Source organism: Agelaius tricolor, unplaced genomic scaffold (genome assembly GCF_023055355.1).
Source record: "Agelaius tricolor isolate 1412-34295 unplaced genomic scaffold, bAgeTri1.0.p SCAF_15, whole genome shotgun sequence".
In the NCBI taxonomy this organism is placed as follows: Eukaryota; Metazoa; Chordata; class Aves; order Passeriformes; family Icteridae; genus Agelaius; species Agelaius tricolor.
This window is the reverse complement of record NW_027269275.1, coordinates 15,394,521-15,406,792: the sequence shown is the minus strand read 5'-3', so window position 1 is coordinate 15,406,792 and position 12,272 is coordinate 15,394,521. Positions and strand designations below refer to the sequence as shown.

Genomic DNA, 12,272 nt, shown 5'->3' with positions numbered 1-12,272 from the left:
TGGCCGGACCGTGCCTAAAGCGGCCGGACCATGGCTAACAGAGCTGCCTTTGAAGTCCGGCCGTCCCCACGCCTCGGGGAGCTGGGCGAGCTCTCAAACGCACCGCTCGGAGCAGCCAGAGCCGAGGGAGCATCGCGGGGAGCCAAACCTCCCTCCCACTGCGGTCATCCCGACCGGCTCCTTGGGAAAACGCCATAAATCCACCTCCCGGGAATAGCCCTGCTCAACCCAGGATCAGGCTCTCCTGGAGAGGGGAATTAGGTGCAGACCCCTCGGACCAGCGAGGCAAGGATTCTTTTTGCTGCTGCTCGTGGAACAAAGAGTCTTTTGTCTGCATCCGATGTTATCAGAAGTTATTTTTAGGTCAACGCCTGCACTTGCTGGTGTTGTCGGGATTATCTCTGAGTCGACAGACCTTCAAAGACTCTGCCTGAGCACGAAGAGGGAGGAAATCCTTGTGTTGTCTCTTGGAAGGGACATTTGCCCTTGTACTCGGCCTGATAAGGGTTTATTGCTTCAACTGGGGAATTCCTATGAAAGCCCTACAACTTCTTAAGAGTCCTAAGAGCTCCTAAATCCATTAAAGCACCTAAATATGCTTAAAGTTCCTGAAAGTCCTAAAAGATCCGGAAAGCCCTGAAAGCTCCTAAAGCCATAAAATGTCCCGAAAACCCTACAACATTCTAAATGCCCTAAACCCCCATAAGCCCAAAAAGTTCCTGAATATCCTTGAAGTTCCTAAAAGCCCTAAAAATCACTAAAAGCCCTAAGAGTTTCTAAACCTCTTAAAAGTTCCTAAAAGCCCCAAAAGTTCCCAAAACCCCTTCAATTTCCTAAAAGCTCTAAAAGCTCCAAAAGAACGCTAAGACTTCCAAAATCCTCTAAAAGCCCTAAATGTTGCTGAAAGCTCCTCAGGGCTGCGGCGGCGGGCGGGAGGGATCAGCAGATCGCGGCGGCGGGGCGAGGGGATGGGCAGACTCCTGCAGGAGAGGGCACGCCGCACCGGGGCTGCTGCCAAACAAGGGAGACAAGCGTGGGCAGGGGAGCCCTGGCGCCGTCTGCAGCCGAGAGCTGTGCCAGCCCCACTGCCCAGCAATGCCAGGGGGCCCAGACACCCCCAAAACCTCTCGGGTGCTGCCAGCAAAATGCCACCATAACCAGGGCTCAGCCCAGCTCCGGTGGATGGAGGAGGATGAGGATGAGGAAGCAGAAAGGGGCTGGTGGGAGGGGATGCCGCTAGATCTCTCATCCAAATCTGGTGAGCAATGCCAGAGCAGCCTGGGGAGTCTCTAGGGGAGTGTCTCAGCTACCTTTGAGCGGCTGTGGGTGCTCGTGTTCCCCCCTCGCTGCTGCTCCACCTCCTGAGCCTTCCTCCTGGAAAAAACATCCGGTGAGGAGGTGGGTCCGCCCCACCCCACGTCGGGATTTCTCCTTCAACGAAAACAGCGACACAACAGGTGCCAGGGCAGTAAAACCGAACCTGTAGGCACAGCAATAAACCGGATTATTTGTTTAGCTTCGGCTTTGCAAATAAACTCCCGATAATGTCAGAAAAGTCTGGAGGGAAACTGGTCCCCGCGGGTGTCTGCACGAGCATCGGGTGAGGATGCTCCCATGGGATGCAGTAACTGGGCTCATCAGCTTCCCAGCAGACAAGTCCCAAAAGCAGATCCCAAAATGGACCCAAGGTCTTCTCCAAACCTTCCATTTCCCACGTGGATTTACTGTTTTTCCTGGCTGCCTGTTTCCCCAAAATCTGTGGCATTTGCTCTAATTCCACAGCTTTGCTCCTGGAGCCAAGGCTGGCTCTGAAGCCTGAAGGCACCTTGGTGCCACCAACCCTCCTCTCCTGGGGAGAAAAGGATGGCACAGCCCCTCCAGCAGCCCAGCCCTGGCTCCTGCCAGGCAAGGTGCCCAGAAAGGGAAATGGCACCATTTCTCCTCGAGAAGGTCACAGGGGCCAGGCCCCCTCCTGCCCATGCCCAGGTGCTGGATGGAGCCAGCCCTGGCAGCGTGGCAATGGAGGGGTGGGAGGCTCCATCCCAACCCCTGCTCCCTGGGGAGTGCTCCAGCCTGCTCCTGGTGTGGCAGGCTGGGAAAAGGGTGACCGGCAGATAATCCCAAGAGCCAACGTGTCCCACCAGTCTCCAGAAGGTTTAGCTCCCTGGGGACCTCCCAGGGATGCTGTTCCCGCTGCCAGGAGGCAATCACCGAGCGATTGTTTTCCAAGCACCACCGGATACCGGAGCAAGGTGGACGCACGGCAGCCAGAGTGACTCACAGCACAAACCCCCAGATCTGGAGATGGGGAGAACGGGCACGGAAAGCGCTGGGATGTGACTCTCCCGCGATGGGGCTCATGGGGGAAAGTCGGGCGCTTGGCACCTCCCCAAAGCCGCAGGCTCTCAGTGAATAGCTGAAGTCACCGCCGGAGCGGTGAGCCATGCACAGCTCATCCCGTGCGAGCGGGGGCAGCGCGGGGCCCGGCGGGCAGCGGGGAGGGGACGCAGAGCCCCGGCGGGACGGGGGCACTGACGGGAACGCGGCGGCGCTGGCTGCCCTTTGTGCCCGGAACAAAGAACAACAGCCAGAGGCTTCCTTCGCTGTCCAGAAGCGGGAAGGAGCCAGAAAGGGAAATGTCACTCGGCAGAGAGGGGCAGCGTGTCCAGTGGGGCTCTGTCCCCTGCCAGAAACGGGCACACCGGCTCATGGCACCTCCCTGGTTCACCCTGCAGGGACAAGCGTGGGGGCTGTGGGGACCCTGATGTCGCCACAGGCGGATTTGCCATGCTGCGATGCTGGTCTGCATTCCAGCAGGCAGAACGGGATGTCCAGCTCCAAATCTCAGTCATTAGGAGAGGAAAAATCCCGGTAACATTTCCAGGTGATGTCCGGTTTATGCGGATGCACCATGGGCTCAGGACCGACTCGCTGCCCCCAGCTGATGGATTTTGTCCCTGCAATTTGTCCTGGCTACTTATTTCCACAGGCTGGATTGCTTCAACTCCTCCCGAAAGTGTTTGGTCACCTTGAGGAGCTCTGCTTGGCTCTGCCTTCCTCAGTGAGAGCGGGAGGAAAGCCGAGTATCAGTTCACTTACTCACTTGCCATCCTCTCCTCCACCCAAACTCGTCTGCCCGATGCCAAGACAAAGCCCTGCTCACCCATTTTCCCGCCGCCCCAGGGCTGCCTCCACCCCTGCGCTGGATTTGGGGCGAGAGGGAGGGCTTCTGGTGTGATGCTGTCGTGGCTGAAAACCCAGGCTCGGGGTGGTTTTGGGATGCCACGGCCGTACAGCCCCTCCTGCCTGCCTGCAGCCGTGCTGGCACCGAGCGGATCTGGGGGATGTAACCGGAGATCTCCCGCTTTTCACCGTGCCCCGTGAAACGCGCAGTGGCAGCTCCTCAAGGGGGCTCAAAGGTCCCCTACCATTTGTCAGGGGACACTTCGGCACCGCTCACCGCCACCGGCCGTCCCTGCGCCTGCACATTCCCGATGTGGGACCATTCCTGCGATCCTTGTGCCATCTAGTGGGACCTGCACCAACCACCCGGCGGGTGTCCGAGCGGAGCAGAGCCCGGCCACAGGCGCCCGGCTCAGCCGGCAGCGGAGGGGACCCACACGGGCAATGCAAACGCGCTGCTAAAGAGAAGCAGCGGCCACTGCGGGTCGCTAACAGAGACACCAGGGCAGGGGGGCAGCCCCGCGGTCCCCAGGACACACAGCACCCCAAGCTGCAGCCCCTCAGCAGCAGCTCCCACCACCCAGAGATTCAGCTTTTACCCCAGGGCTGTGCCCAGAGTGTCAGGGTGCTCAAACTGTCCCGCGGGGCAAGCTGTGCCTGGCACCCTCGCTGTGTCTGCTGTCTGTGCTGTGCCCAGCCTGCCTGGGAAATGTGGTGTGCCAGGGGTTCCTGGGGTGCACAGCGTGCTGATCTCCACTCTCTGTGAAAGGACACAGGAGGTGGAATGAAGTTGCTGCAGGGGAAGTTCAGTTTGGGCATTAGGAAAAGGCTTTTCACTGAGAAGGTGATCAGATACAGGGACAGGCTCCCCAGAGAAGAGGTCATGGCATCAAGCCTGGCAGAGTTAAGGAGTGTCTGGATGATGTTCTTAGCAAACATGGTTTGCTTTCAGGTTGTCCTGCAAGGGGCAGGGAGTTGGCCTCAGTGTTTCTTATGTGTCCCTTTGAACTCAGGATAGTCTGATCCTGTGATACCACAGTGGATGTTATTGCCAGGCTGGAGCCACAACACTCCATGACACCCCCAGTGGCCACAGCACAGCCCTCCAGCAATGCCAGCTGGCCTAGCTGAGGGAACAAAGGTCTTTTTTTTTACCCAAAATCGTTAGGTTTGCCCCAAAAGGCTTCATCTTGTGCTTCATCTTGGCTGCTGGGTCCAGCTGCCGGGGTGTGGCCATGAGCAGAGTTGCAGGGAGCAGGGGTGACTCAGCCACAGCAGTGCTCATTGTGGGGCAGCAGTGCCACGCTGTGCTTGCCCAGCACCTGCATCCACTCGTGTCACATTTCTAGCTCTCAGTTCATGCCTTAGGGCAATTCTCTGCTTCAGTCTGACCTGTCCCAAATGGGGGCCCTTTGGGAACAGATTTAAGGGACCTGCTGGCCTTGGCCAGGGTGGAAACCCAGAACTGGAGGAGAAGAGCATCAGGACGGTGATGCTTGGACCACAGACATGGGTCAGTGGCCACATCTTTTGGTGACACACACCAGATCAAGGAGGTTTGATTTTTGCAAGGGTAAGCCCCACAAATCCCAGGATGCTGCAATGCATCCTCGAGCCTGCTGGTGTCACCAAGCCACGCATGTCCGAGCAAACAGTAAAGACACGCTTGGATAAAACTTTGCCGGTTTTAGCGCCGGGAGCGGGTTAAAGCCGCAACCACGCACCCGCAGCTCTGGCCAAGCCGCCTGCAAAATCGCTTCACCGGCTGCAAGAGACGGCGCCGGCTCCCCTGGCACAAGACGCTGGGATAGGGGCGTAGGAGAGGAAAGCATCCCTCGCCTCCAGCTTTTTGGGGTTGTTTCCAGCTGGAAAAAAAAAAAAAAAATCCGATCTTGGAAAGAAGTTTTGCTTTAATTTGATTTGGTTTCCCCTGCCTCGCTCGATCCTGGAGGAGAAAAAGTTGCTGGTGTCCCATGGCATCGATTCCACATCCCGCGGAACACAAACCCAATTTTTTGTCCGAAAGGCATCCAGCAAAGGGAACCAGACAGGGGCAAAATGGTGGTTGGGGTTTTTGCCGCTGGGCCAGGAGGGAGCCAGCACGGGTGTGTGTGTGGGGATGCAGACACCACGCGGCCACCGCTCATCCGGGGTGCCCCGCGTCCCCCAGCGCGTCCCCGGGGCAGACACGTGTGCGCAGCCCCGCAGCAGCCAGGGGCAGGGTCCCCAGCCTTGGGAGCGCTCGCTGGCCGAGCCCCCGGGCCCGGCACGCTGGGCAGGGCTGTCCGCAGCCCCCGAGCGCCGGAGCCCCACGCGTGCGGCCGCCCCGCCCGTGCCACGGGGCAGGACACGCAGCGCGGCCCGGACCGGCCCCCGGGCGCGGGCGGGGGGCGGGAGCGGCGGCGGGGGGAGGAGGAGGAGGGCGAGGAGGAGGAGGAGGAGGAGACTCGGCCGCAGCGCCCCGGCCCGCGCGGGCCGCCCGCACCGCCGCCGCCGCCACCGCCGGGTGAGCGACCGGGCCGGGCCGGACTGGGTCGGGTCGGGCTGGGCCGGGCCGGGCTGGGCCGGGCCGGGCTGGGCCGGGCCGGCGGGCGGGCGGCGGCACCGGCGGCACCGGGAAACTTGGGAGAAACTTTGTTGGGGGAGGGGCCGCGCCGGGCCGGGCCGGGCCGCGGTGGGGCGGGCGGGGCCGTGGCGAACCGGGCGGGGCCGGGCCGAGCGGTGCCTCCCGGCCGGAGCGGGGGCAATTCCGGCGGAGCGGAGGAATGCGGGGCTCCCGCCGCCCGGGCCGCGGCCGGTGAGTGACGGAGCCCGGCGCCAATGCGGAGGAGCGGGGGCGGCCCCGCCGGGAGCCCCGGGGAGGGGGCGCGATCCGCCCGTGCCGGTGACCCACGCGTGATTCCCGCCGCTGTTCCGGGGTGTCCATGACCCACGCGTGCTTCCCGCGGGTGTCCCATGGGTGTTCGTGCTCCACTCGTGTTCCCCGTGGATGTTCAGGGCTGCCCTGGGTCCACTCGTGCCCCCCGTGGGTGCTGCATGGTTGCCGGTTCCCGGCATGCGTTCCGTGGGTTTTGCGTGGGTGCCTCGGCACCGTCTGTGCTCCCGTGGGCGTTGCTTGTGCCGGGTCCTGCCAATTCCTGGGATTCCTCCAGGAGCAGCCCAGAGAGCACGGGCCTGGGCTTGCTGCTGAGTTTTATCAAAACTTCACCATTTCAGCAAATATCACAGGACAATTTAGTTCTTTCTCCCGTGCAAATCCCACAACTGCTATCGGTCTCTGTTCCCGCTGCTCCAGCACCGGCTCTCCCAGCCCAGCCGGATTTGGTAGCAGGTCTGGGCTGCACCGTCCCAGAAACCTGCCGGGGCTGCGGGCAGCCGCGGCTGGACCCTGTACTTATCCCATTAGGACGCGCAGCAGCCTCCCATTGAGGTTTCCTGGGGCGGTTTGCCTGCCCGGCCGCACCGGGTGTGAGATCCAGGGCGGGATGTGAGCTCCATGCCGGGATGGGGACACTCAGCACCGGCCCTTTGTTGCGGCATCATCGCAGAGCACATCCAGCTGCCGGGACACACGTCCTGCTGCCACGCCAGTCCCGCAGCTCCGGGCTCTCCTTCCGGAGCTGTTCCTGCCTTGCTGGCGCCGGATCCGGGCTGCAGCCCTCGCTGGAGCTGCTGGGGTGCAGCCGAGTACCCCAACCCGAGCAGCAGGGATGGTTCTGGAGGCTCGCAGATGATGATGATGTCATCAGATGACCTCATGCAGATGACATCATGCGAATGACATGTAGATGTCTTCCCTTCATTGTGGCGCGCTGGCAGAGGCGCCTGCAGAGCCAAGCTGAGACCAGATGCCGGTGGGCTGTGGGCTGTGGTCTTCATTGAGGACCTCACTGGTGTCTCCACTGGGGATCTGGCTGGGGCTGTCACTTGGCTGCCAGCTGGGGACCTGGCTGGGGCCATTGCCAGAGTCCTCACTGGGGACCTGGCTGGGGTCCATCCCAGGGATCTCCTCACTCAGTGTCCCGCTCCCCAGAGCCAGGGACCGTGCCCCTGCCACCCCTTCCCTCCCGCCAGCTGTGGCCGTCCCCAGCTGAGCCGCGGTGTCTCCTGCAGGTGCCCGGGTGCAGGACGGTGACGGCCATGCCCTAGGGGAGCCCCGCCATGAGCCAGAGCGGGGCTTCGCGCCTGGCGGGCTCCCCGCCGCTGCCGGGGGGCTCCCTCCTGGCCCTGCTGGCCCCCGAGCCCTCCCCGTCCCCCCCCAGCGGGACCCCCTCGCCCGGGCCCCCGCCGGCGCTGCTGGAAGGGGACTGGGAAGGGCGGGAGGAGCTGCGGCTGCGGGAGCTGGAGGAGGCGCGGGCGCGGGCGGCGCAGATGGAGAAGACGATGCGCTGGTGGTCGGACTGCACGGCCAACTGGCGAGAGAAGTGGAGCAAGGTGCGAGCCGAGCGCAACCGGGCTCGGGAGGAGGTGCGGCAGCTGCGGCACCGCCTGGAGGCCCTCACCAAGGAGCTGGCCAGCCTGCGCCGCGACCGCGACCGCGAGCGGCCCGACGAGCGCCCGCCGCGGCCACCGGGACAGGCACCGGCACCGGCACAGGGCAGCGCCGGCAGCGCGCCCGCCGACGGAGCAGAGGGGGACACCGGCCCTGAGCAAGAGCCTGTGCGGGATGTGGGGGCTGAGGTGCCCCAAAAAGCCAAGGTGGGCGTGCGGGGCTGCCCTGGGTGAGCAGGGAAACAGGGGAGCTCCTCATCCTTGTCTGCTGCCCATGGGCACCCCCAAACCAGCACTGCCTGTCCTGTAAAATGGGCAGTGTGGGGGGACTGCTCTTGGGGCAGGACTGGGAGGGACAGACCCCTCTCAGAGCAGAACAGGGTGGTCAGACCCCTCTTGGATTAGTGTGGGGGGTGTCAGACCCCTCCAAGCAGCACTTTGGGCTCAGTTCCCTCTTGGAGCAGTACAGGACAATCAGATCCCTCTTGGAACAGCACTGGGGGGGATCAGACTCCTCAGAGCAGTGTCATGAGGAGATCCAGAGCCATCACAGCCCCATGCAGTGAGATCACCTTGGCACTGGCACCAGTCCCTTTCCTGGGGCTTTCCCTTTGGGGACACTAGGCAAAAATCACTGTGCCAGTACAGGGGATGGTGGCATTGGCAGTGCTGGTGGCATCTCCCAGCCACAGTTTGATTGCCAGGGTGTCCATATGGGCTTCTGGCAGGGGTTTTTGCTGAAGGAAAGAGAAGGAGGAGGAGGAAGGGGGGAGCACACTCAGGGATTGTTCCAGCCCTGCAGCCATCCCTCCCCTGCTGCTGTTAGCTCTGTCACAGCACAGAAGTCACTGCTCAGGGTGCATGCTGTGACAGTTCAGTCCACCTGACAGCACAGCTGCCAAGTGACAAATCTGAGACTAATGTGAGCATCCCCCACGGGCTCCACACTTGGTCCCCAGGGACATCCTGTCCCCTGGAACCCCCTGCTGCTCATTTACTGTGTGCTCAGAGTGCCTGTAGAAGGTCACTCGTGGCAGTCCTGGGTGAGATCGGTGTCATAAATTTGTTTTAAATTTTTGATACCACATTTCCAGCATGGCAGGGAGCTGGCAGCAGAGTGTGGTGACATGTGGGAGCTCCCCTGGGTGGGCAAGTCCCTCTTCATCAGCCTTAGGGGATCCCCGGGGGATGGAGGGAGAGGTGCCCTTGTTATGGAGTGGGAGCTGGGTGCTGTAGGGCTGGGGAGCCCTCTCACCCTGTCCCCTGTGCTGGGCCACCCACGGCGCCACAGGAGCTGGAGCTGATGGAAAACATCTTGACGAGCAAGCAGGAGGAGAGCTGGGAGCAGCGGGGCCCCCGGGCCTCCTTCAGCCGCCAGGAGCGGAGCCGCCTGCTCTGGGAGGACGTCAGCGCCATGGAGGAGGACGCCACCAAAGTCACCGCCCTGAAGCTCAGGCTGGATGAGTCCCAAAAAGTGCTGCTCAAGGAGAGGGAGTGAGTGCTTGGGGCATCATCCCTGCAGGGTGCCAGCTGATGCCAGCCTGGTGCCCACTGGGGTGACACGTCCCATGGGGTCCTGCAGGCTGTCACTTTCACTGCCTCTCCCCAGGGACAAGCTGGCACTCAGCAAGAACATTGAGAAGCTGGAGGGCGAGCTCAGCCAGTGGAAGATCAAGTATGAGGAGCTCAACAAGAACAAGCAGGAGGTGATGAAGCAGGTGAGCAAGGTGCCTGGGGACAGAGCTGCCCCAGGGGGTGGCCTGTCCCTCACAGGGTGGCACATCCTGATGGGCATGGTGGCCCACAGCCACTTCCCCAACTCCAGGTTGCTTGTTAAGGGTTTTCATTAGCGCTATTGATGCAGTGGGTTCAGCCATAGAGGTTGGGTGGATGTGTGTGGGCAGGGCTCAGGTGGAAGGGGGATGTTCACAGCCCCCTTTGGTGCCACGTCCCCCCACAGCTCAACATCCTGAAGGAGATTCACCAGGACGAGCTGGGGCGCATCTCCGAGGACCTGGAGGATGAGCTGGGAGCTCGCTCCAGCATGGACAAGAAACTGGCTGAGCTGCGTGCAGAGGTGAGGCCAGACCCCAGCCTGGGGACAAAGGGGGCAGAGAGGGGGGACCTGCTGCCCCCCAGCCACCCCCTGCCCTGTCCCAGATGGAGAGGCTGCAGGCAGAGAACGCGGCTGAGTGGGGCCGGCGGGAGCGGCTGGAGACGGAGAAGCTCAACCTGGAGAGGGAGAACAAGAAGCTGCGGGCACAGATCGAGGACCTGGAGGAGGTGCTGGCTCGCAAGCGGCGCCAGACAGCCAGTGCCCTGGACACTGACCTCAAAACCATCCAGGCTGAGCTCTTCGAGAAGAACAAGGTGCCACAGGGGTGTTGTCCCCCACCACCGCATCCCTGGGTGACTCTCTTGTGGGGCTCAGCCTCCCCAAGGACTCCCTCAAGCCCAAATTTTGCCACCACCCTTCAAGGGATGGTGGTGACCCCATCAGCTCCTGGGTCATGGGGTGTGGCAATGGGAGAGACCCCTGGGGAGGGAGGAGGGGACACCCAGTGGTGGGGTGGCTGTCCCATGCTCAGCCCCCTCCCCATGGCCACCACAGGAGCTGGCTGACCTGAAGCACATCCACACCAAGCTGAAGAAGCAGTACCAGGAGAAGATGGCCGAGCTGGCGCACGCCAACCGCCGCGTGGAGCAGCACGAGGGAGAGGTGAAGAAGCTGCGCCTGAGGGTGGAGGAGCTGAAGAAGGAGCTGGCCCAGGCTGAGGATGAGGTGGGAAAACTCATGCTGGTGGAGGAGGTCAGGGAGCTGTTCTGCTCCCTACACAGCCGCTAACAGCACCATGCCATGCCATGCCACCCCATCCCATCTCATCCCATCCCTTCCCATCCCATCCCATCTCATCCCATCCCATCCCATCCCATCCCATCCCATCCCACCCCATCCCATCCCATCCCATCTCATCCCACCCCATCCCGTCCCACCCCACAGCTGGATGAGGCCCACAACCAGACGCGGAAGCTGCAGCGGTCGCTGGACGAGCAGACGGAGCAGAGCGAGAGCTTCCAGGTGCAGCTGGAGCACCTGCAGTCACGGTGAGCAGGGGCTGGGTGAGCCACGTGGGCACCAGCCAGGATGGGATGATGTTCTCCTTGCCACCATCCCTCAGCCAGCATCTGCCTGGTTGAACCCAAGTGCCTCTGACATCCTTGGAAGGGGCACAGCCATCCTCTGAGCAGTCTTCACCCCACCTTGAGCTGGGTGGCATTCACCTCCCAGTTAAACCAGCACAAGTTTGCCCAGAGACCAGCACAGCTCGGTTTTATGCTGCTTAGGGTTGCACCCACTAGTACCCACGGCCAGGGCAGGCTGCTGGCATCCCACACCAGTTTGGGGATGTGGGAGCTGAGTTTTCTTGCCCTTACAACTTTGCCTGGCCCTGCTTTGCCTCTCCAGCAGTAAAGAGCTGAAATGGCCGTGGGATCGATGCCGTGGCTCCAGGAGGCACTGGGGGGTGTTTATAATCATCCTTTATTTTATTGGGACATCTGCATTAAATCAGGGAAGCATAATGGAGGATTCATCACCCCCCTCAGACTCCCTGTGCAATCAACCCTAAATAATTCATGCTTTCCAGTAAAGTGTGGTGGACTGGTTGGATCTCACTGGATCCTTGGCCTTTAGATTTCAAATTTTGATTCATAAAATTTCCTTGATGAATTTTCACACAAGGGCAAGCAAAGAGCTAAAACCACCACAGGGCAAGTAAAAAGCTAAAACCACCACAGGCTCCTGGGATTTTTGAGGGTTCCTCAGTTTAGGGGGATGGCACCTCCCTTCTCTGCAGTCCTGTCTGTGACAGGGATGTCCATCCATGGAGGGGTTTAGCCTGTGCCCCATCCACAGCTCCCAGTTCCAGGCTGGCCCCAGGCTGCGCGGGAGCTCCGAGCTTAGCGAGGGCTGCAGGAAGGGATGTCTGGGGTGCAGCCATGCTGTAGGGGGGATGCAGGGCAATGCAGGCCCCCAGGGCCATGCTGCCCCCAGCCCAGCAGCTGTCCCCGCAGGCTGCGGCGCCAGCAGAGCGCCCCGCTGTTCGGCAAGATGCGCAGCGCCCGCTTCGGCCCCGACGACGCCGGCGACGGCACCAGCGACCCCGACGAGGATGAGGACCTGCAGATCCAGGTGCCCTAGAGCCCAGGGCAGTGCCACCACCGCAGGACGTGCCACATCAGTCCCCTGCGTTCAAGTGTGTTGTCACAGGGCCCAGCTGTGCGGTGATCCTTGTATAGACGGGGAAACTGAGGCACAGAGCGGTGGGGAGGAATTTGCCCAGGGGTGCTCCAGAACCCACTGCCTCTTGGACAGTACTGGATGGCCCTGCAGCCACTGGCGTCTCCTGGTACACTGGTGTGGCCACCAAAGCCAGCATCACCCAGCAGCCCAGGAGGAGGAGGCACAGGCCAAGATAGGCACCAAGCTTGGCAGCCACAAACTGCCCACTTCTTTTTATATATATTATATATATGTATGTATTTGTATATGATTTTTTTATTATAAATACAGAGCCCAGATGGGCCCCAGGCTCTGA

The 12,272-nt window shown here is 61.5% G+C and overlaps 1 protein-coding gene across 2 annotated transcripts; it reads left to right on the top strand.

Moving 5' to 3' along the window:
* The first annotated feature begins 5,590 nt into the window (after positions 1–5,590).
* CCDC102A (coiled-coil domain containing 102A) lies at positions 5,591–12,272 on the top strand. Of its 2 annotated transcripts, none has more exons than XM_071440691.1 (9): positions 5,591–5,689; positions 7,297–7,881; positions 8,966–9,168; positions 9,284–9,392; positions 9,635–9,751; positions 9,835–10,044; positions 10,286–10,456; positions 10,676–10,779; positions 11,749–12,272. In XM_071440691.1, exons 2-9 carry the CDS (start codon positions 7,345–7,347, stop codon positions 11,873–11,875), a joined length of 1,578 nt encoding a protein of 525 aa, XP_071296792.1. In that variant the 5' UTR covers positions 5,591–5,689; positions 7,297–7,344; the 3' UTR covers positions 11,876–12,272. The 2 variants fall into 2 exon arrangements, with proteins under 2 accessions (XP_071296792.1, XP_071296793.1); XM_071440692.1 differs by lacking the exon at positions 5,591–5,689 and adding an exon at positions 5,727–5,980.